The sequence below is a fragment of the Panicum hallii genome, chromosome 4, assembly GCF_002211085.1.
Source record: "Panicum hallii strain FIL2 chromosome 4, PHallii_v3.1, whole genome shotgun sequence".
Lineage (NCBI taxonomy): Eukaryota > Viridiplantae > Streptophyta > Magnoliopsida > Poales > Poaceae > Panicum > Panicum hallii.
The window spans coordinates 5409679-5434083 of NC_038045.1; the positions used below are offsets into that span (position 1 = coordinate 5409679).

The 24405-nt window shown below is 43.5% G+C and overlaps 3 protein-coding genes and 1 long non-coding RNA gene across 7 annotated transcripts; 2 read left to right on the plus strand and 2 right to left on the minus strand.

Moving 5' to 3' along the window:
* Window positions 1–3303: 3303 nt before the first annotated feature.
* On the minus strand, window positions 3304–4640 carry LOC112889015 (AT-hook motif nuclear-localized protein 27-like). Its single transcript, XM_025955472.1, has one exon. It carries the CDS (start codon window positions 4436–4438, stop codon window positions 3632–3634), a length of 807 nt encoding a protein of 268 aa, XP_025811257.1. The 5' UTR covers window positions 4439–4640; the 3' UTR covers window positions 3304–3631.
* A 7475-nt stretch (window positions 4641–12115) lies between these two features.
* On the plus strand, window positions 12116–16029 carry LOC112889014 (cinnamoyl-CoA reductase 1-like). Of its 2 annotated transcripts, XM_025955471.1 has the most exons (6): window positions 12116–12325; window positions 13249–13418; window positions 13958–14143; window positions 14549–14711; window positions 14939–15128; window positions 15544–16029. In XM_025955471.1, exons 1-6 carry the CDS (start codon window positions 12205–12207, stop codon window positions 15674–15676), a joined length of 963 nt encoding a protein of 320 aa, XP_025811256.1. In that variant the 5' UTR covers window positions 12116–12204; the 3' UTR covers window positions 15677–16029. The 2 variants fall into 2 exon arrangements, 1 of the variants encoding a protein (XP_025811256.1); XR_003227989.1 differs by lacking the exon at window positions 14549–14711 and having other exon boundaries at window positions 15544–15682.
* On the minus strand, window positions 15756–19075 carry LOC112889016. Its single transcript, XR_003227990.1, has 2 exons — window positions 16082–19075; window positions 15756–15994 (listed from the first exon to the last, which is right to left on the minus strand). It is a non-coding gene; the product is annotated as an uncharacterized LOC112889016 (long non-coding RNA).
* Window positions 19076–19096: 21 nt separating this feature from the next.
* Window positions 19097–23874, plus strand: LOC112889012 (cinnamoyl-CoA reductase 1-like). Of its 3 annotated transcripts, none has more exons than XM_025955468.1 (7): window positions 19097–19667; window positions 20707–20914; window positions 21263–21432; window positions 21978–22163; window positions 22633–22795; window positions 22992–23181; window positions 23555–23874. In XM_025955468.1, exons 2-7 carry the CDS (start codon window positions 20794–20796, stop codon window positions 23685–23687), a joined length of 963 nt encoding a protein of 320 aa, XP_025811253.1. In that variant the 5' UTR covers window positions 19097–19667; window positions 20707–20793; the 3' UTR covers window positions 23688–23874. The 3 variants fall into 3 exon arrangements, with proteins under 3 accessions (XP_025811253.1, XP_025811255.1, XP_025811254.1); XM_025955470.1 differs by having other exon boundaries at window positions 20765–20914; XM_025955469.1 differs by having other exon boundaries at window positions 20793–20914.
* The last annotated feature ends 531 nt before the right edge of the window (window positions 23875–24405 follow it).

Genomic DNA, 24405 nt, shown 5'->3' on the forward strand with positions numbered 1-24405 from the left:
TGCTTTAAAATGCAGTAGTTTAGAGCCCGTTTGGATTCAAAGGGCTAAACTTTAACCTAAAAGCTAAAGATCAGCTCCTCAAATATTTTGCTGTTTGGATACAAGAGCTAAAGTTTAGCCTAAAGGCATACAAAAGACTCATTTACCCCTAAGTAATGTTCTCTCATTAATGCCATCTAAGTCTCGGATGGGGAGGGTAGAGAGAGTCTTTTGGTCATTCAGGATCATTTTTAGCCCCATTTAGCCTACATTGGAGGGGCTAAAGGGCTACTGGGGCTAAAGTTTAGCACTCCACTTTTAACCCTCCTATTTAGTTCTCAAGAGCTAAAATAAAGCTAAAAGTGGAGGGCTAAAGTTTAGCCCATGGAACCAAATAGGCCCTTAGCCACATCTTTTATTATATGAACATGGTAATAAAATTATAAAATTGCTATACTATGAAAATATTTTTCACTGTATTAGTGTCCACAGTTATAGTAATTTGACAGCATATATTCTAAGCCGAGTACTTTAGCGCGTTGGAACCTTGAAATGGTCTTGGGCTCATCCAAAAGGAGGGAGCAGACATTCTTGGATGGGCCAACAACTAGCCCAAATTGATCAAGTGGGCCACCCTCAGATGAGGAACTTGTTTATTTGTTTAACACTTTAATCTGCATCCTTCTGAGTTCGTCTCTGTGCACTGTGCTTCTACAGAACCATGCAGAGTGGTAAAGCTCGTGGGGGTCGGGTCACTGCCCCTGCAACAAGTGCCACACTGACACTACTTTCTATTTTTAGAGAACAAGTGCAATTACTGTTGCAGCTTCGGCTAACTGCTGACAGTCTTGGCTATTAGGGGATGACTGATGAGCTACCAGACAGTAGATTTAAGAGAGGTCATTCATGTCGTCAAAACTCAAAACCTTCATCCTTCATTGCTGCCCCTACACCAACCAACCAACCAAAAGTTCAGAAAGGGAGCCGCGAGTCACCTCTTCACCGATCGTGTCGGCGTCCGTTTTCACCCTGCGACAACCATCACCAACTTGCTTGGCTCGAGAATCCGCACACGCGCATGCAGCAGTCAACGCTCGAAGAACCGATGCGTCGACCGCTGCCAGGCAGGCAGAGTTACCATACTGGCACACGCACAGATGCCGATCGACTAGGCAAGCCGTGGTCAAGCCCGTCGTCAAAGCCCTCGGGCATCTCGTCGTGCTGGAGCATCCATCAATTCCTCTGGCGGTCTGGCCTACAGCTGTGGTCGTGGCACTGACATGCAATCCGAGCTGAGCCGCAACAGAAGAGGAGCCCTGGGCAGGGTCACTGCCGGCACAGAGCCACAGGGGAGAGCTGAGAGCAGTAGGGCACGATGGCGCTGTACTCACCGATCCTCCTCTGCTCTGAGCTCTGAACTCTGAATCTGAAGCAAGCAATGCAATGGCCATGAAGCCATGGCCATGCACAGGAGTACAGGAAATGGAACTCTGGGAGTACCAGAGATCGATAAAGCCGCAGAATCTCGCAGTCAATCTGGGACCCTGCCGGACCAAATCTTATGGACACTCTTCTCCAGCTTTCCACCCCCGGCCCTGGCTACCTCCAGCCCAGCTGTGCACTGCCCCAGGCTGCCAGGCATGGCGAGCCGAGCCCAGCGGCGCAGCTGCAGCGCAGTCAGCCAGTCACACCAGTGCAGAGCAGCGACAGCCTGACAGCAAAACAAATTCAGACACCATAACTGCTGCCGCTACCTTTCGTGTCCGGCGAGCACACTCAACTCCCTATAGCTCGTTTGACCCGGAGACGGCATCTTCATTCGCCATCTTTCTTTTGCTTGCGCTCCTCACCAAAAGGCCCAAAGCTCTCCCGATTCTCAAATCGCTCAAAACCCAACCAAAACTTTAGGCTTTTCCGGTGGTTAGATCGATCAGCAGTGGTCACCAGCCAGTAGAGCGAGCGATCAGCCCTGGCCGTCGCTTTGAGACCTGTACTGTAAAGTTGCAGGTCGCAGTGACAAAGGTTAAAGGGCCGTGGCACTGACAGCGTACGTAGAGCGGGGCTGATCCGGCTCTTTTCTCAGCTTCTCTGATGTGTCAAAGACTTCAAAAGCGAGAAAGTGCAAGCTAGAGAAGAGTGGCGTGTGGACTGTACAGTACAGGTACGCAGATGGCCCGCTTTGGAAGTTTCAATGGCAGCCTGTACCTTCTTTACAAAACATCGATGCAGTAGTGCTTTGCCGTCAAAGCAGAACACTTGGGATCGAGAGGGAGCGCGCACTTGGGAGTTTACTGCTGAGATTCAATTGCTTGCACAAATTGTAAATTTGTAAGTTTGTAACCAGCGTAGCTATCCCCTGCGAATTCACAAGGTTCTCCCCCATGGTTTTTGTGCCCAACGTTTTGTAATGTACTTTGATTAACTAGCTACAAACTGTGGGCAGTGATTGTGAGGATCATGTTGTTGCAATATACCATAAACTGTTGAAAAAGGTAAAAGTTTATACCAAGAACACTATTGACCATATCACAAAGATACTAATATTGTAGGCTTCTACTTGTAAAATACAACTGGTGGAAACGATGGAGATTCTTATAGTGAGATAGGATGTGACGATAAAAGTGGGAAACTGAAGTGTGGGGGAGAAAAAGAAAAGCAGCTAAATTTAAGATTTTCTAAATAGAGAAGATGATGATAAGAGGAAGCTAAATTTAACCAAGGTTCTAGAGAAATTCTTAAATGAAGTTCGAGTTCACGTATCCTGATCATTCCGTGTTTTCTTATATTAAATGGACCTTCCTACTTTAACATTTTTTCAAAATATTTTGTTCTATGTTTCCGTTTTTACAGGGTACTTTTTTTTTGTTTCTTAATCATTCTGCTTTTAAAAAGGCCCTAAAATGTTATATCTGCGGGATATATGCATGTAGTAGCAACCTAGCATGCTAACTAGGATCTGAGCTAGGGGAGTTCATGCATTTTTGAAAACCAATCACAGACTACACTGCAGCATGGGAAAGAGCATAGCAAAATGGAAAGGTACATACACATGTAGCAAAAAAATAGCAAAACCAAATGAAGAACTTAGAGAACCTTACATGTCACGATTTATGAATGCATTTGTTTCAAAAATGGTCAACAAGAAATGTTCACTGGAAGCATAAATAAAAGGCCTAAATGAAATTCAATCATTCAGTGTATTGGGGTAGCGACGCAACTTAAAGCATTAATCACATGTAGGCAATGCTAGTACCAATTCAAAGAGAAGAGATGTGATCTCGTAGTAAAGGAGTTCCATTGATTTGCCTGGATACCAGCCTCCAATGAACAAGAACACTCACTTCAATTAACCACACAATTAAAACACTTGGCTGGCCTGCCTGATGTATACTTGCAGCAGGCACCATGCTGATCTAATGCTCGATTCACAAAAGGTTTGGCTCCTTGTGGTCAAATCACTCCAATTTTTCCCACAACGAAATCACAAATCGAAGCAGAAAGAAATTACAAGAGCCCAAGAAGGGCACCAATGAATCAATTCCTTGCATGCTGCATGCAGTATCAGCCCAGAAATCACCTTGACAAAACCTAGTTCCCTAGTCAATGTTAGGACCAAGAAAACCAAGAACGCCGCGAAGGATGCATCGGTTGCTCACACGCCGCCTCCCCACGGGTACGGCGGCGAGCGGTGGTCGGCGTAGCCGGCGCCCATGGCCGGAGGTTGCTGCTGGGAGGTTGCCAATGGCAGCTGCGGCTGTACTTCTTGCCCCGCCGAGGTGGCGGTGGAGAGGTCGGGCTTGACGTCGACGTCGGGGGCGTCGGGGAGCGGGAGGCGCTCGTAGACGGCGTTGGCGAAGGTGGCAGCGAAGATCGTGACGGGCCCGGCCGCGACGAGGGGCCCCACGACGCAGCCGCCGACGACCTGGCCCTGCCCGGCGGAGAGCAGCACGGCGAGCCCCGACGCCTCGGGCGGCGCCGGGGGCGGGAGCACGGTCCCGGTCACGGAGAGGAGCTCGAACCGACCGCGGAGCGGCACGGCGGCGCCGCGCACGGCGACGTCCCCGACGGCGCCCGACGCGCCCAGGACGCAGACGCCGCGGCCCCGGCGGCGCGCGTACTCGGCGACGCACGCGGACACGTCGGCCCCCGGCGCCACCTCGAGGACGTGCGAGTGGAGCGCGTCGGGGCTGTCGCGCGTGATGATCACCGGCGGCTTGGGCTTGTTCTTGGACCCCAGCGGCCGGCCCCGCGGCCTCCGCAGCGGCACGATGGCCCCCGCCGCGCCCGGCTGCTGCTGCTGCTGCTGCTTGCCCTCCGGCGAGGCACCGGCTGCCGCGGTCACGGCCGCGGGAGCCGGCGCCGCGGTCAGCGCCGGCATGGCCACCGCCTGGTGCTGGTGCTGGTGCTGCGGCGGCGGGAAGTCCAGTGCCGCCTGCTCCCACCACTTGCTGCTGGCCATGCACGTACCCTCCCCCAGAATCCAAATCCGCCACTGGCTCTCTACAGTGCTCCTACAGCTCCACGCCTTCCTGCCTTCCTGCCTCCCTCCCCTTCTTGGATCTAGACTAGAAGAATAGGATAGCAACCAGCCGAGAGAGAGAGAGAGGGAGAGGTGCGCAGTGGCTTTGCAGGTTTGGTGCGTCTGTTCCTCTTGCACTTTGCGCCCGCTGCCTAGCTGTATTGTATCCTTGCGCAGGGGAGGGAGAGGCATGGGAGCGGAGCGCCCTCGTGACGGCGCGGGGACAGGTGGAGCGCGGCGAGGAGGCGCGGCGCGGATGCGCGACACCGTCCTCCGCGCCGGGTAACGTGTCGCGCGCGGTGCAGGGCGAGATCGAGCGCCCCTCCCCACCCCACCCCCCCCCCCCCGGCCTATCTGTCTGTAACGCTCCCTCGTCGTCGCCCGCCCTGCCCGGCGTCCGCGCCCGTTTCCTGCCGCGTTCCGCTCCCCGTTACTCTACAGGCCGGCCGCGGAAACCGTCCACAGAAAACCATGATCCCATACGCAAGTTTTCTCCTAATTCGTTTGGTACGGCTCTACGCATCGACCTTGTTAATGTATCAAGAATCTACGTACGAAGAGCGAAAAAACTAATGTACTCCTAATTATATTCGGAAGTGGTTCCTCTGCGGTACTGCAAAAGAAATTCGTTGATTTGGATCTGATCGTAATCGGATTACACGAGGCTTGTCCAGTTCAGTTCATGTAGCAAGTGAACCTTAGCATCACACACTTCAACTGGTAGCACTTGACAGTCCCCAACAAAGGCTTTGTAGGTATCGAGGACAGCGGATCGGGTGAGATTTACCTGCGTGCCGTGGTATCAGCTTCGCAATAAAATACGCGTGGCCATTCGGATAGCTACAGATGGCTTGATTGACGAGATTGGCCTGTCCCTTCCTTCCTGCTGGCGCTAAACAAAGGGTTAACCGCGAAATTGTTAGTTAACCGTGGTTTGTTTAAAAATATATGGGTCGTAGAATAGGATTATCTTGCTGAGTACTATATGCTCGAGGGCAAGTGCCCCTTAGTCAACTCATTGATCCGGACACCGTATTTTTAAGCCGCCGGCAGCAACTTGCAGTACACACACACACCCCCCTAAGGACCGGGGCTATTAGCTAGGCAGCACACTGTTCTATTGAATTGATGGTGATAGAATGAGTATAGCACAATCAATCTTCAATTGTTTGGAGTTCATATTGGGGCAGGGTTTTACGCAGTACGAATAATGTAAAGTTTTTGCCCACATGCTTATTTCACCAAATAAAAAAACAGGGATGAATCAAATCACGGATCTTGATTCTATCGCGACACATTATCTGTAGTTTTGCCCGTTGCTGCCCTCTAGCCCTCCACTTTTCCCTCATCCAACGTCCTGCCGGTGGTAAGAAGCAAGATCCCTTCTTGTACGATACTAGCCTATTAACACGTGCTCCTGTGCGGACTAGCTAGAATTAACATAAAAATAAAACTTATAGCTAATAATTATAATTATTTATCTCACGCTCTCTTTTATCTATTAAATATTCTAGCACATACTCTAAAATATATATTTATCATTATTGTCAGATCCGAGACCACGGGACTGCGCACATAGCGTATATATTCTAGGATAAGGGATGGGATATGGCCACGCCCTACGTCAGATACAACTACTTATACCGTAGTGGAACTAGTCGGAAGAGAAGTCAACTACCCAAGAAGGACTTGGGTAGAACTCCTGAGCTCTGAGCTTGTGTCTGGTTAGGATTTTCATATAACTCTGTCCCCCCAGATTATATAAAGGCAGGCAGAGACCCCCTCCAAACAGATCATCACATGAAGCAATACAAACCACCATACAGAACGTATGGTATTACTCTCTCAGTGGCCCGAACCTATCTAAACTTTATGTTCCTTGCACCTTCGAGTTTCTGATCTCAGCAACACCCCACCTACAACTCATCACCTCGGGGTATCCCTTGGTGGGCTTAGCGGTAAAACACCGACAATTATCTAATTGAAATAGATTTTATTTTACATCACACCTCCATATGTGTTTGATATATATTTAATTGAACCATTTATTTATGAATTGATATTCTTATCTCTTCCATCATACATGAATACATGGTGACACATATCGTGGGTAGTATTTTAATATAAGCAATAATATAAAATATATATTATTAATGATAGAATTAGTATAGAATTTTATATCCGTGCACTTTAATATTTTGCTATAATTATATAATTTAGATTCAGATTTAGAGGTTATTTTAACTTTTAATAATGATATAATTGGATAATTTATATGCAAATTTAGAGGGTTATTTGCACTACTTTTATAATAGTATAGGTGGTTAATTTACACGAAGATTAGGAGGTACCTTTAGATTTTTTTTTATAATAGCAGAGGTGGATAATTTAGATACATGTTTAAGGGGCTACTTTAGCCTATTTTCATAATAATAGAGGTGGATAATTTATTAGAAAAGATACATATATAAGGATTATTATAATTTGAGTTGTCGGATTTATGGACGGATGTTTCTAATTTTTATGAGAATATCTAGAATTTCTCTATTTTTTTTAAAGTATTCATTTAGAATTCTATGTGGCTTCACGTGGAGGCTTCAAAGAAACCTTCAATTAGTAATAGTAAGATTTTGAAGATGTAACACAACAACACATTAAAAACACAACTCCCTTACAGTTGGATAGGCAAAATCAAAACCTGCACACAATAGGAAGAACATTTAATCGATTGTAAAAGAGTAACTGACTTGTCAATGACATAATCGTACTTGTGTGTCATGCTTTCACGGTTTAACTGCACATCTTCTGGTTCTACGCTCATATTTCTTTACACAAACAGATCGGAGGCAAGTCACCTTCTCGGTGCATAGAGCGCGATGCTTTTGCTTCATATGTTCTACACACAATTGTTTTCTATCTCTTCTATAGGAAAAGAAACAAAATTTGCATTTAATAAAGTCTCTTGGAAACAAAAGGACAACCATCATTACAAGGTGAGTAACCCAACATTCTAAAATGGACAGTCCAAGCTAGTAAAGCCCATAGATAAACATTCCAAGTACAACCCAACTGTTGTGGCACCCCGTGGTTCCGCCCAATCAAAGCTGCCGCGTGTGATCCAGGCGCTATATTCTCCAGGTTTGGTGGTGTACACATCGCCCCTGGGATCTGGCAATGCCTTTCTCCCCTCATGTAAAGCTAAGCACCTTGAACTGATGAAGCCGATCCAGGTTCGTCCCGTCGTCTTCCACCTCCGGTCCGGTCCACGCCAAGCTCGCCCTTTTCCTCCCCCGTCCACACCGGCCAGCTCAGCCTGCCCGGCCCTTTTCCCCCGATCCAGCAATTTTAAACCCCCGAGCTCGCGCCTGGCAGGTCAGCAGTAACATGCTCGCTCGATCGCTCGCTTTGCCCGATCGATCGCCACCGCCCGCTCGCCGTATTAGAAGCCGACAAACCCGCGCGCCATCAGCGCTAATCCCCCGCGGCCAGGCAGGCGGGCGGCCTACGTGTCCCGGCTCGCCGGCGTATTATACTGGCCCGGAGCGGCGCCGTGCCGTGGCCCGGGGTGGGAGCCCATGTGCGCGGCGCCGGGGGCCGCAGGCGGAGGGGATCATTAGCCGACAGGGCGAAAGCGAGCGCCCTTATTAAAGAAAGCGGCGCTAATCTTATCGTCGCCGGGAGGCTAATCCTTGTTCACTGCTCGCCGCCGCGCCCTTTGCGCCGACTAGGGGAGGGGACGAGGAGCTGTGGCGGCTTGATGATCTGGGCCTGTTGGATTCGGCCACCTGGCGGCTTCGGGGAGCGTGCTCCTGTGTCATGCGGCAGGGCGAAAGGTTTACCTTGTTGTACGGTTGATTTGATCTGAATCCAAGCAACAAGTGCGCGTCCGACGAATGGATAGGTGGTGAGGGCAAACGTTTGATGTGACTTCCGGTGAGGGCATCCGTAATGGGTAAAAAAGCAGGCCTATCTCTATAGTAAGCATTGTGAATACAGGTAATAACAGCTACCGGGTCGTAAGCTTGTGACCTGGTAGTAAAAAATAGAAAATGATTAAATCTTTCTCACTCCTCCGTTTTTCTCTCTCCAACACAAGAAGACCAATTGCTGCTAGCGCGTTCAAACATTTTTCTATTCGTCATGTATCCAGCCTCACAAAGGTCTACTGTCTTGGTCTACTCCTTGTTACCTACTCAATCAAGATATACTGCGCTTGCCCTGATGTAAGCATTGTTGGATGGAGTTTGGCGAAAGCTACTTTGAAATAAATATTTAAGAGATAGGTCATTAGGACAAGTGTGTAAGGAAGCAGGTGATTTCTAGTTTTGGATGGGTCCAAATGTGAGTGGAGGTAGATTAGTGGTATTTTAAGTTGAACAAGGGAACAAAAATAAGGTTTTAGGAATACATATGATCGGGCAACCAGACTTTAATAGCCAAACTTATGTAAATATTTTTCGAAAAAACATGCTACGATGATTGAGGTTTCTGGATCAACACCACTTAATTTATCTTTTAAGAGATCTCTTATGGGGAATAAGTCCATAAAATGGCACAGTATCACGACTAAAGTTGCAAGGCATGTAGCCTACTCGTTACAAGAGTCTCAGTAGCACCTGAGGTTCTGAGTTCGACTCTCCATGGGAGCCAATTTTCTAAAATTTAACGGCATTGTGCTTTCAGTGGTAGGCGACATTCTCGTTGACGGTGAAACGGCTATCGTGATTTCATCAATTTCGAGGATTTACCGGCTCAGTATTCGAAGATACTCATAGAGGTACTGTTTGCGTGCGTGCATTTATAGGAGTGAGTCTGCATGCGTCGTGAGTATCTGAGTTGTACTGCGTAATCTCGAAAAAAGTTGCAAACATAAATCTCCGGTCCTTGCATAAAAATGGTTCTTTTATTGTTCATTTGATGTAATCTTGTCAATAATGGAGTTAGATTCTCGCAAAAATTGGGCAAAAAAATTACCACTAAAAGTAAAAAAAATTATGCAGTGTTTTAAAAAGAAAGTAATCCACACAAAAGAGGAATCATGCTAAGAAAGTAATCCACACAAAATTACCATCAATCACTTATTTTTCGAACATCATCATGCTAAGTTTCTTTAGCGCGCGTTACATGTTGTGTTTGGCACTGACCCACCTCGTTATATGATAATATGTTTAGTCAATAGGTACACTGGGGGACAAAGACCGAATATTAACTTGCTGACGGGAGCGACGGCTTTTTGATGGGTAATATGGCTCACGTAAAATGATGTTGTGTTTATCTATAAATACCAAGCAAAAAGACCTTTTAGAGGAACATTTCGGGTCCGATTCTGGACTCCATCGTAGGAAAGCTGTCGGCATTACATTTTTTTTTAATCTTTTCTCACCTGTGATGTCTCTTGCAAAAACAGAGCCTACTGACGGTCTATTAAAAGAATCCCCGTCTGATGATGGGCTGCCCCAATGTAAAGGACCCAAGAGCCCATCACACACACAGGTCACGTCAGGCCCAACTGCAGCGTTAAAGCCTAAAGGCCCGTTTAGTGAAATCTATATCGAAGCGAAGTGCACAAAACCGTTGTGCTTGTGGTGCGGTTGTGCCAGCACAGATGATACGGTCTAGCATGAAAAAAAAAGAACACTGGTACGATCTTGCCAAAACACTACCTGAGCTTGGGACTTCCATTTTTGCGAACAAAAAAGTAGGCTGGATGTTGTGAAAATCTGCCCATCCCTGATGATTACAACCCGGCTGCAATCTACAGTGAACGCTAGCAAATTCAGACGTAGTTGATTACTTGAATGGTTACCCTTTTCATCTCGCCTTTCACTGGGCTAGAAATTCCTAGACCAATTCATCACGTTCTACTTTGAAACTAAATTGTTCTGACTATGTTTTCTGTATCCATCTCAAACCTGTCGAAAAATCTAGAGTTCGAGTTGCACTTTATTTATGTAATATCCCTATTGTAAGAACTTAGATCTGCTTCTTCTTTTTTAAATGACATAGCAGTGCTTCTGCAACGTTTCTTAAAAAAACTGTCGGAAAATGCCTAACGTGACCGGTGACCCTCCCATTATAGGAGATCGTGCGGTGAAAAGCAAACTCGAGAGCTTTGTGAATATCCGGGATGTCGCTGACGCTATTCTTTTGGCTTACTAAACTCTGATGAAGGCCTTTGGAAGATACATCTGCAATGCCCATCAAAGGGAGGTGCATGAAGCGTGATATCGTAGACCTGCTAAAGAGATGGCTTCTAGCTACAAATATGCTACCAGTACACTTTAATCCCGACCGGGGTTGAACCTGGAACTAATGAAAGCATTAGTCTTAAATCCAATAGCTAGGGGGCGAGGGACCTTTAGGCCTGGTTGGAGCCACTAACCGGAACTAAAATTCTCTCTTTTATCCCGGATGGTAACACCAACCAGGGTTAAAAGTCATCTTTTAGTCCTGATTGGAGGGTCCAACCGGGATTAAAGAATCATTTAGTTCTCCAATTGGGGTTACCAATTGGGACTAAAGGGTTCTTCACGGGTAAGTTAAAAAAAAGTATGCCATTTAGAGTCGCATGTGCTGTGTAGATAGGGTGGTAAGAAAACTATACGCGAGGTAGAAGATCTTGAGTTAGACCTTTAGTCTTGGTTTCTACGGCCGGTGCTAAAGGCGGCCTTTAGTTTCGGATTAACTGTTCCGGTTGGAAAATTGAGACTAATAAGTATTCTGTACTGGTGTGCCACAAGTCATCTTCAAGGTCATGCCACGTGTTGCTAGCACAATTATTACATCCCATGTGTCTCGATGTGACCTTTGTTCGAAACCAACTGCAGGTTCCTGCAAGTGAGCAATGACCTTGTGTTAAGTTCCAAGTAGCTAGAGATGCTGGGCTGGAAGACCATCCACTAGAGATGATGCTCAGCGACAGGCCGACAGAGTTGAATCGTACGTAGCAAAAGGTGATATTGAGTGACCAAGAGATGCCACGCACTGGTGCACACCATTTGTATTTGGCACACCAATGAACTTTCAAAAATATTTAGAGCATAGGAGCAAAAATCAATGTTATTGTATTAATCTAGAAGACAAGTGGTGCAAAACAGGAAGATAAAGTTTGCTGTTATAGTATTAGCACAGATAAGTTCTTCATGAGTGTGATAATGTTGGTTAGGGTTCTTTTTGTTCTTTGGAGTCTTTCCAAGCCTAAGGACATAATTCACCTCCATCAAGTCTTACTTGATGACTGATGAGAATTCCCTTTTAAAGGGAAATAGAAAGTTGGAGATGTACATCTGGAAAGTTATTATTCATGCATATAAATCAGGCTCAAATTTTATGCTTAAAAAACTACTTCATCTGATAATGGATATAAGCCATCAGGACATTCGGCATATATAAAAAAAAATAGAGAAGAGTCTAGTTTTACCTAACAGCCCCAAATTTTCAAGGGCCCCATTTAGATTGTATTTTAAATCCATGCAAAACTGCTAGAGGTTGGTAGGACTACTCCAGCAACAAGAAATCGAGAAAGAAAAGAAAAAAAAATGTTGCTAACACCAACCAAAAAGAGGAACTGGAAAATAAAAAGGGTACAGAATGGATGACACCACGCCCAGACAGCTCTGGACTCTGGAACTTGGCCGTTGACCTTCTTCTGCAGCAGCGTGGCAACACCTGGGGACTGGAGCCAGGGAGCAACCGAGCCAAGAGCAATGGAGGCGGCGGGGAAGCGCGTGTGCGTGACCGGCGCGGGCGGATTCATCGCGTCGTGGCTCGTGAAGCTCCTCCTCTCCCGGGGCCACTACGCGGTGCGCGGCACCGTGCGCGACCCAGGTAAGGCGCGCAGACCTACCTCTCCTCCATCCGTTCATCTGCCCTGCGGGCGATTCCTGCGTACTCGAGGTAGATGTGTGCGGATAGAATTCGATTTTTGCATTTCCTTGGGAGTTGAAGAGGCCTTTTTTCAGATTCAGATTTTTTATATAGAACAAGTTATGTGGTCCTACCTCGTTGAGAACTTGAGATAATTTTGTCCTCAGGGTGAGGGGGAATCATAGGGACTGGTGGAAGATTAATCTATTACAGCTTTACTAGTCCGTAGGATTTGTTAGTTCTAAAATTTTAAAATTTGGATACATGTTGCTTTGTTTCCCCTCCGAGAATATACTGGAGGAACTGCGTGCAATGTCAATTAAATTGGAAGTAGGAACTGTTCAGCCATTGGAAGCTATGGCAAAATAAATGATGCAAAAGAAAAGTTTTTTTCCCTTTCCATCGAAAGTAATGTAAAACATACTGCACACAGTTTCTAACCAGAAACTGAAATGGAACCTTAAACAACTAAAGAAAAAGTAGTTCATAAAGCTCCTAGCTTAGTATATAGGGAAAAGTCCGGTTTACACCTTCGAACTATCGCAAAAATCGGACTTTTGTGATAGTTCGAGGGTGTAAACCGGAATTTTCCCTATTATATATGTTTCTAAATTTTTGAGAATATGCAGAATCAGGAGAGCTGCACTTCTTTGCGCTAAAAAGAAATTAAAGTTCAAATACAAAGCCTGAAATAAACAGAAAAATAAAGGAAAAGAGCACTCACTAGCAGCAGGCCCAAAAAAATTCAGGACCTGACAAACAAAGGCAAATCAAGTTCTCCCTTTTCTTTTGTTATGATGGACCAGTATTTTTGTTTTGCCATCATGAACCAAGAAATTTGTTATATAGATGTGAAGATATAGCTTGTGTCTGTACTGTTCTAGGTGCTAGCAAGAATGCTCATCTCAAGGCGCTGGAAGGTGCTCGAGAAAGGCTGCAGCTTGTCAAAGCTGATTTATTGGACTACAACAGCGTTGTATCAGCAGTTGCTAGCTGTGAGGGTGTCTTCCATGTAGCTAGCCCCGTCCCCTCTGGTCGGTCCTCCAACCCTAAGGTGAATTTTTCAAGAACATCTATTTTATTTTACAAAAAATTGAGGTGAAATAAGGCAGTTATAGATGGTATAGTGTGGTTATTTCTAGACTGCAACTGGTGCTATTGCTGGCATGGCAAGGCTCCAAGCTCTCTGAGAAGTATAGTTGCTCATATGTAATTTTCCCTCTCTGAGAAGTATAGTTGCTCATATGTAATTTTCCTATAGTAGTTTGATAAACAAGGGAATTTTTCAGAATTCATTCAAATTACCTATTCTAATTTATAGGACAAATGCTAATTGTTTAGGGTATCTGTGATTCCCTAGTCCCTACAAACTTAATTATGGCAAAAGATAATGATTTGTCACTTCTGCAGAACCATTTTAGCTTTAGCTATCTGGTCCTATTGCTCATGGAACCTGTTACATATTAAATTTCTTTTGCTTGTTCAGTGCTATTTTGTAGATACATGTAAGTTTTGGTTTATTCAAAGAAATAAACATGTAACGTGATAGTTTTCCCCCGTTTGTGCATTTTGTGTAATAAAACTGATTTGCAGGTAGACGTCATAGATCCTGCTGTAACAGGCACTAGCAATGTGTTAAAGGCTTGCTATGAGGCGAAAGTTAGGAGAGTTGTGGTGGTGTCATCAGCTGTAGCTGTGTTCAGTAATCCTAACTGGCCTAAGGGCAAGCCCTTCGATGAAGAATGCTGGTCAGATGAGGAGTACTGCAGGAAGAATGAGGTGATACAGTTGTCCCTTAGTAAAGCAATGCCTTTGCTCGTGCTGATATTTGTGTGCATACATCGACATACTTCTCCGAGATACTTTTTAGCCTAATTGGAGGGTCAACTGATTAGTAGAGCTTTATATCCAGGATGCACCCTTAATTTACAGTTAACAACCATATAGTTTGGAATCCCTTATTTGCTATTTTCACATGCTGAAATTTGCATTTCATGCATTCTGTCCTTATTTTTCTCATTGCATTTCCAAATGGGAAGAAATCATTAACAGTTACCTGGCTTGCTGTATCATATAATGTCGTTGTACTAACCACAGATACTATTGCTGTCATTGTGTTGGTTCATCATAAACTTCCTGCTTTGGCTTGCCTATCGAGTCTTTCATTATCAGATTATCCTGCAGAATTGGTATTACCTTTCCAAAACTCTGGCAGAACGTGAGGCTTTTGCTTATGCAGCAAAAACGGGGCTGGATGTTGTAACTATTTGCCCATCTTTGGTATTCGGACCCTTGATGCAGCCTACAATAAATACCAGCAGTAAAGTCCTCCTTAATTATATTAAAGGTAGTGTAATAATATGGTATCTTAGTTTCTATTTCTTCATATTCAGTTAAATAATTAAAATGATAATCTATCCAACGGTGTTTGTCTATCACTTATTTCTGATTATTCATAAAGCATATTGATTGATAGCTGGAAGGAACTTTATCTACTTAGGATCAAGATGTTCAGTTTACCAACTTAATGCAGTTTAGTGCTTTCTTTTGGAAGTAAATACATTTCTTCTGCAGGAGATCGTGACGCCATTGAAAATAGAATCAGAAATATTGTGGATGTTCGCGATGTTGCTGATGCTCTTCTTCTGGCATACGAAAAATCAGAGGCATCTGGACGATACATCTGCTGTTCACCTCCAATAAAAGTTTCTGATATAATAAACATATTGAAGAACTTATATCCAACTTATCCTTATCCCAAAAAGTAAGTCTCCTCCTCTGAAATGGATTTGTTGTCTCCTACATGTAAGCGAACAGTTTCATCCCTCTCTTAACTCCAATAGCTGTTCTTTTATCTGCACATCTATAACATACGAACGGCATAACAAACAAGAGAACGTTGATAACATGCAGATGACTTGTCAACCAATAAAATTCCACTGTTTCATGTTATGGCAGTTCCTTAATTTGTTGTGTAACTTCACCATTAGGCACGGTAGAAACAGGTCCTTCATATTGATTTAATACTTGCATGCATGCACAAAATTGAGTGAGCTTGGATTTTAAAATCTGAATGTTTTGGTGAACCACTGAATTCCTGTTCATATTGTTCTTCCTTTCAGTTTTACACTCCCTTGATGCGGTTGGAACTTATTGTTTCCGTTTTTGATGTTTTGTAGCTTCGTGGAAGTGGAAGAGAACTCAGTTTTTAGTTTCGAGAAACTTCAGAAGCTAGGATGGACCTTCAGGCCTATAGAGGAAACCCTCCGTGACAGCATCAAATCCTACAAAGCATTTGGCTTTCTGAACTGAGCATCCAGCTAGCTCTGAATTGAGCTTCCAACTGGGATTGTTTCCTCTGCTGTTACCTCCAAACTCATGCTAAATAATCTAAACAGTGAAAAAGCAGCTCCATCACTATAATACATCTTGATTAATGTAAACAGTGAAACAGAAGGTATTGTTTGCGACAAATTCAAGAATGGAATCATACGGGAGCAAGAGGTTCAGCACTGTATTTTCCAGCCTGTTTTATCTTGAATTCTTGATGGTCCGGACCAAGTATGTAGGCCTGGTGTTGACAACTATTATGACTTGTAATGTTATCATTGCCAGGAATATAGGTGATTCCTGCTAATACATATAATCAGACTGCTTGCTATACATATGAATAGACTGTCCATCTAGTTGAAATCAGGGATTAGATTCACTCCGGACCTATAGGTATTTCGTGGCCTGGCACATAACCTGTCAATATTCGCGCTCCGGCCTCCAGGTTGGTCCTAAAAGCCTCCATTGGAATACTACTGAATCTTGCTGCTTCAACCCCAAAAATTCAGACATATACTGTCTATAATCATAGGCACCAAAATTGACTTCTATAGCTTCAACTTCAATGAAATGATCCCATCTCCCACATTATGATTGAGGACTGTTTTTCTTTTAAAAAATACAAATAAAGAGACATTGAACTGTGTCGTGCAAAACTCGTGAGATTTGAAATTCTCACAACCTCAAAAGTTTTGAGTACCCCTTGCTGAAACTAGAAAAAAAATTTGTGTTGAAAATAGAAGTTGTTGGTAGAACTACTCCGGTAAGAGGTAGAAGGGTATCTGAAAAGGAGAGTACCAGTTTTGCAAAAAAAAAAAAAAGAAAGAAACGAAGAGTACCAAAACAGAGGTTAAACTCGACGCCTAGACCTCTCTGGACTTGTTGCCAGGCAGTGGACTCGGCCGTTCCCTTCTTCGGTGGCAGTGGTAGAGCGTGAACCAAAAATATAGAGGGGGCTAATTTACCAACTTCAAATCAATATATATAAAAGTTTCATAGAAATCTAAATCAATATATATAAAAGTTTCATAGAAATCTCTTAATAGGATTCATGTACCAAAAGAAGGCTGGCCAGTGTGGCCACGTCGCTTGCTGTTCCCGGTCGTCGGATTGGCCTGGCGGACGGCCCAGATCCTATGAGTTCCGGTCATTTTGCAAAAAGCTCTCGAACTTTAGATAAATCAACCAGCAGTCCAGCCTCTTCCCTTAGGTAATTTTGCAAAAAACTAACAACTTTTATCAAAATCAACCCGCGGTCCAACCTTCCCGATTTAGAGAATTTGCAGAGAAAATCTTAAATTTTCAGAAAATCAACATCCTGGTCGTCTCTCAGAAATGATTTAGAAAAACCCACGGATTTTAATTAAATTAAACCTCAACTCATTCCATCTGTTGCTTCTACACGAGCAACATTACAATTTGAACACCAAAACACGTTGAAATCAAAAGTTGTTCAATATAGAATTTGATCAAAAATCCAAAACTACAACTTCATTATAAAGCAAATTTTAAAATTCAAAACGCTTTCACAATTCGTTTGCACAAATGCTTGCATGCGATCCGTCGTACCTATAATATGGACACCAAAACGTCTTCAAATTAAAAAGTGTTCAATACAAAAGTTGCTTAGGATTTCAAAATCTACAGCTTTATTATATAGTAATTTAAAAGTGTTCAATACAAAAGTTGCTCAGGATTTCAAAATATACAGCTTTACAATTTTAAATTCAAAATGCTTTTAGAATTTATCCACATAAATGTTTACGTAAGATCCATTCTACATCCATTCTACCTACGATTCAGACACCAAAACATCTTTACGTCAAAAAATTTTAAATACAAAAATTGCTCAAAATTTCAGAACCAAAAGCTTTTGCTACACAACAAATTTTTAAAATAAATGACAACCAAAAATACTATAACCAAAAACACTAAATATAACAAAAAAAGATAGTTCCATTCCCACGCAAAAATAATATCCTACTTAAATAGTAGTGTCACGATAATAGAGAGTCCAAAATATACATCAACTACAACAACAGGCTGCATATCATGATTCCTAAGTATACAATAATTGCTACTCTGTGCATGAACTAAAATCTGTATCAACTACAGTTTGACGACACGAAATACGGGTCCTACGCGGCAAAGCCTCGCGCGTTTCTAGTAAGTTTTGATTGATGAACTACTGGTAACTATGTTACACTTAAGAAACTACAAGTGACCGTAGCCTATTGTCAGTAGAGACCTATCACCGTATCATACTATCATATTAGTATATATATACACACAAAAAGATAAGTAATCAGTATAACTAGCACTTGTTAAAAGTTCTCCCTTCTTTTCTTCATAGCTATAGTCTCCTGCTATTTTTCCTTCCATGTGTACTACCAAACTATTGGTAAGAAATTCGTCTTTCATCTTGTTTCATAATCTTGTCTTAGTGATCTTCAAGATAGAAAAAGCACGCTAGCGCTAGCCATTGAAACTAGAAGAGTAATAAGAAGCAACCGAAGCAATCTATCAATCATGTTCAAATTCATATAACGTCCAATGGCAACAAGGCGTCAGCATAGCTCAGCTATGGTTGCAATATTTTTCAGCTCTTCACTTGCGTGTTGAGCGGACTACGACTTTGTATATTGAATGGATTGCAGAGCTCTCTGCTCTTCTCTTCAAAAAGTTTGGTGGGGGGGAGGGGGGGGGGGGATCTCTATGGCCCTACAATGCTCCGCCAGTGTTCGGTGGTAGCATGGAGTTTCTAAGTTAAAAAATATCTTTTATTTCTCTATCTAGCCATCCCACGTACTCTCTATTTTCTATTTTATATTGGTACAATATTAAGAAGGACCTTGCTTATTATTTTATTCATTCCGATTTCTCAATTTCGATATTATCATATACATACATCATTCCTTTTTCAAGAAAAATTACTTTACACGGAAATCGAACAACCATCTATACTATTTTCAAAATATCAACCGATTTCTCAATTTCGATATTATCATATACATACATCATTCCTTTTTCAAGAAAAAATTACTTTGCACGGAAATCGAACAACCATCTATACTCTTTTCAAAATATCAACTAACTATTAAAAAGAATACTTTAATTTTAAAAATAGGACTATAAAAAAAGAACGCAGGATTATCACATATCTTTGCCAAACCAGAGTTCCAAGGAACCTTAAAAAAAGAGTTGGGAAAATTTACAACCGGATATCATTAAAAAAATACTTTTTACTCTGACCATTAAAAATGAGGATCTTCGCCAGAAGATATTATAGAACTATGTATATTTGCTGAGAGACTGACATTATAACCTATGAAATAATATTTTCACTTTGATCACACAAAACTTAAATCTGGACAACTCCCCCTCCCTCCGGCCAGCATATCCACGAGACCACAACATGCACCCGTGCCTTGTGGCTGCGGGCCCTTGCAGCAGAGGCACCACGCAACGCAAGGCCCTGCCACGCACAGCACAAAACGGAAGAGAGAGCGGAGGAGAGAGACAGAGAGAACGAGAGAGAAATCGGAAGAGAGAGAAAAAGGAGAGACAGCAGCACCGGTGGTACTCATCAGCGGCAGCAGCTACCTCGGAGCGCAGCCCCCACCAGCCACCGCTCCTCACGTTCGCATCACAGCCGCGTCTCCCCGCGCGCTGGGCTCTACTGGTGCTCGCTCGCTGAGTCGCTGGCCGCGGCCGGCGTCGGAGCCAGTTCAGCTCCAGCCGATTCGACCGTGGGAGCTGTTGTTGCTGCCGCCAGGAGGGGTCTCCGCTGGGGCGCGGTGCTACTCGCCGGTACTCTCCGGCGCTCCGGCAAGAGCCGCAGCTGGGCGTGGTCGCCACCAGGAGGCAGGAGAGGCCGCACACTGGGAAGCGAAGCGCGCCGCCGCCTGGAGTTCGCGGCAGGATAAGGCGTGCAAACGGTTTCGCGGGAGGAATCGGCGTGCGATGGGATAAGGTAAGCAGGGGCAGACCTGTCATTCCATCTCCAAATAAACTGAATAAAATAGTGAGTACAATGTCTCCCACCAAACACAGAAATTTCAGAATTTAGGATCATATACGAGCGCCTTTCAGGATTTGGACCCAATTCGCCTGCCTTTTAGAATTTGACCCCATCTCACGAATTATTTGAGTTTAGGTGTTTTCCATCTATTTTCTCAATTTTGCCTGTTTTTCCTTTTCTTTTTCTTTCCCAGCCCACCTGAAATTCCAATCTTGCCCCTGCCCCTCACGATAAAAAAAATTCAGATATCACAGGTGTTGGGAGCTTCCCCAAGTCTTTTTCTAAAGATAACATGGTGTAACAGCGATAGTCTACAATCTATTCATAGCATTTTCGAGGCACATCAACAGAGCTACCATCATCCATCTTTGCTAAACTGAGAAATCTGGACCGACAATCTAAACGCAGCATCCGGATCAATCCTACCGCAATCCTACCGCGTACCAAGAAAAAAACAAGTACATGGATCAGTAAGTTCAATCCTAATCGATATTTTTCTTCACGGATGCGCCCTTCCCCCCAAATCGAACCAAACTGAAACTATACAGAACCCGGCCAGGAGAGTGATTAGGGAGGCCTTACCCGGGAGGCACATCAGTGGGATCCATGGTGTCCGTTCAGCCTGTTCCGACCGCCCGCATCTGCTGGTTGCGTTCCTCCCCAGGAACCTAGCGGCGGCGCAAGAACGAGCGAGAGGAGAGAGGGACGAAAGAGAGGAGCTGCCTGGTGGCCGGTGGCCTGATTCAATCGTGAGGAGATAAGGTGCCAAGCGGCAGGGGCAAGGTTGGAATTTCAGGTGGGCTGGGAAAGAAAAAGAAATGGGAAAAGAGGCAAAATTGAGAAAATAGATGGAAAACACCTAAAATGAAACAATACGTGAGACGGGGGTCAAATTCTGAAAGGCACGTGAATTGGGTCCAAAATCCTGAAAGGTGCTCGTATTTGATCCCAGATTCTGAAATTTCTCCACCAAATATACATGATTTTATAGCGTTACTAGCAAAGACCTTCAAAAGACACAACGGTGTCCGGTAATAAATTTTCCCAAGTTCCAAACGCAACCTACCAACCCATAAGCATGGAGGCGGCGAGGAAGACGGTGTGCGTGACCGGTGCGGGCGGCTTCGTGGCGTCGTGGCTCGTGAAGCTCCTCCTGTCCTGGGGCCAGTACGTGGTCCGTGGCACCGTGCGCGACCCTGGTAAGGCTCGCAGGCCCACATCTCCTCCAGATTGAGTTCAATGTTTGCAATGAACTGGTGAGGATTAGTAGGGCACATTGGAAATGCGTAATCCCATTTTCTTCAGAGTTGGAAGAAGCCTTTTTAGGATGCAGATCTTTTATACAAAAACATGTAATCTGTTACTACCTCGTTGAGAACTTGGGATAGAATTTTGTCCTCAGGGTGAGGGGGAATCATAGGAATAAGTGGAAGGTCATACTTTAGTAGTCTTTTTTTTTTGTTATGATGGACCAAGATTTTTGGTTTGCTACCATGGACCAAGAATTATTTTTACATATGTGAAGTTATAGCTTGTCTCTTTTCTAGGTGCTAGCAAGAATGCTCATCTCAAGTCGTTGGACGGTGCTGGGGAAAGGTTGCAGCTTCTCAAAGCTGATTTGTTGGACTACAACAGCGTTGCATCAGCAGTTGCTGGCTGTGAGGGTGTCTTCCATGTAGCTAGCCCTGTTCCCTCTGGTCGATCCTCCAACCCCGAGGTGAATTTTTCAAAAAACATCTATTTCATTCCCAAAGTTTTGAGGTCAAATAAGGCGGTTATAGATGGTTCAGTGTGGTTGTTTCTAGACTGCAACTGATGCAATTGCTGGCAAGGCTCCAAGCTATATGTGAAATATAAATTGACACACATGATTTTCCTAAAGATCTAGTTTGATAAACCAGGGAAATTTTCAGAACTCCTTCAAATTACCAATTCTACATTTATAGGAAAAATGCTAATTCATTGAATATCTATAAACAAGTGTGAAATGTGCAATACCTTGACCATTCTTTCTGGGATATGTGTTTCCCTACAAACTTAATTATGGCAAAAGATGATGACTTATCACTTCTTCTCAGCACAGCATCATTTTAGCTTAGCTATCTAATCCTATGCTCATGCAATCTGTTACATACATTTCTTTTGTTTTTTCAGTGTTATTTTGTAGATAAATGTAAGTTTTGGTTAATTTATGGAAATAAGCATGTAATGTGATACTTTACCCCTTTTGTGCATTTTGTGTAATATAAAACTGGTTTGCAGGTGGAGGTCATAGGTCCTGCTGTCACAGGTACTGCCAATGTGTTAAAGGCTTGCTACGAGGCAAAAGTTGGTCGAGTTGTGGTGGTGTCTTCTGTTGCAGCTGTGTCCAATAATCCTAACTGGCCTAAGGGCAAGGCTTTTGATGAAGACAGCTGGTCAGATGAGGAGTACTGCAGGAAGAATGAGGTGATATATTTGATCCTTAGTATAGCAAATATCTTTGCTCATGCTAACATTTATGTACGAATATCGTCATATCGAGATAATATAACAAGAATTATCTTTTCCTTTCATAGTTGACTCCTTTCATGGCAGTTTAAGCTTTCCGAGTTCTCTTTTGCAAATCTGGTGGCTGAACTGATTAGTACAGCTTTATTTCCGTGATGCAGTCTTAATTTACAGTTAAGCACCATATGATTTAGAACCTCTTGTTTGCTATTTCCACATGTTGAAATTTACTGTCCATGCATTCTATCCTTATTTTATCTTTGATCTTCCAAAAAGGAAACAGTAGTAACATTGAGTTGGCTGTTGTATCATATAATTATAATGCCCTTCTACTAACCATGGAAACTATTGATGGTCTTGCGTTTGCTCAATGGAAACTTCCTGCTCTGGCTTGCCTAAAAAGTGTTGTTCTTTAATTACCCTGCAGGATTGGTATAACCTTTCCAAAACTCTGGCAGAACGTGAGGCCTTTGCTTATGCAGAAAAAACGGGGCTGGATGTTGTAACTATTTGCCCCTCATTGGTACTTGGACCCTTGATGCAGTCTACAATAAATGCAAGCAGTAAAATCCTCCTTAATTATTTGAAAGGTAGGGTTTAAATTCAGTTATATGATTAAAATGGTATTACTCAACAGGGTTTCTCTATTGCTTGTTTCTGATTATTCATAAAGCATATTAATCAATAGCTGGAAAGTACTTTATTTATTTAAAATCAAGCTGTTCAGTTTAAGAACATAATTTAGATGCTCAGTGTTTTTTTTAAATAAATACATTTCTTCTGCAGGGGATCGTGACACCGTTGAAAATAGACTCAGAAATATTGTGGATGTTCGCGACGTTACTGATGCTCTTCTTCTGGCATATGAAAAACCAGAGGCATCTGGACGATACATCTGCAGTTCACATCCAATAAAAGTTTCTGATATGATAATCATATTGAAGAACTTATATCCAACTTACCCTTATCCCAAAGAGTAAGTCGCCTCCTCTGAAATAATTTTGTTGTCTCCTACCTGTAGGCATACAGTTTCGTCCTTCTTGTAACTTCAATAGCCTAACAAGAGAAGGATGATAACATGCAGCTGACTTGTCAAAAACAATAAAATTCCAATGTTTTTTTTCATGTTATGATAGTCCTTCAATTCGTTCTGTAACCACACCTTTAGACATGATATTGGAGAACGACGTTCATATCAATTTAATACTTGCATGCATGCACAAAATTTAGGGGGCTTGGATTTTATATCTAATGTCACCAAATTCCTGCTCGTATTGTTCGTTCTTTCAGTTTTACACTTTCTTGACCTTGGTTGGAACTTATTACTTCCGTGTTTCGATGTTTTGTAGCTTTGTGGAAGTGGAAGGGAATTTTGTAATCAATTCGGAGAAACTTCAGAAGCTAGGATGGACCTTCAGGCCTATAGAGGAAACCCTCCGTGACTGTGTTGAATCCTACAAAACATTTGGCTTCCTGAATTGAGCATCCAAGTGGGGCTGTTCTCGTCTGTTGTTACCTCCAAACTCTTGCTAAATAATGAAATTTAGCGACAGTGAATAAGCAGGTCCAACAGCTCAATCCCTCTCTAATTCATGTAAGCAGCGAACAGAACGTTTTTGTTGTAACGGATTGAATAAGGGAATCATGAGGGGAAGCAATGTGTTTTTCAGCCTGTTTTATTGGGGTCCTCCGGACCAAATAAGTAGGCCTGACGCTGACGATTTTATGGCTTGCGACGATTTACTGTTGTCAGAAATGGGCTCAGTTCTGCTGTACATACAGTTAGACTGCGGCTAACTCAAAGCAGGAATACAAACAACACTAACTATACAACTTGATCGTAAATTTGTGGTCCATAACATGATCGTCCTCGTAGAGGTTTATAAAGATGCAGCCATATGATTGTTAACATAAGGGATGGCAACGGGACCGTTCCTTGATTCCCTAAAAAATTCCTAGTTTTATGTCACAATGAAGAAAATGAAAAAAAAAAGGCTCCTCTGTGCCGGGTCTAATAGGGGTGGGAACACGGGTGCGATTATACGTCACTTCAGTCACAATATTGAGATTTGTCGCATAAAGCAGTCAGAGTTTGGTGGTGGCCCACGAATTCATGACATCCCACAACACCTTCTTCCTCCTCGCTACCGCGCAAGAGGCTCACGACGCCGTCTTCAACCTTATAGCCGGTGTTGTCTTC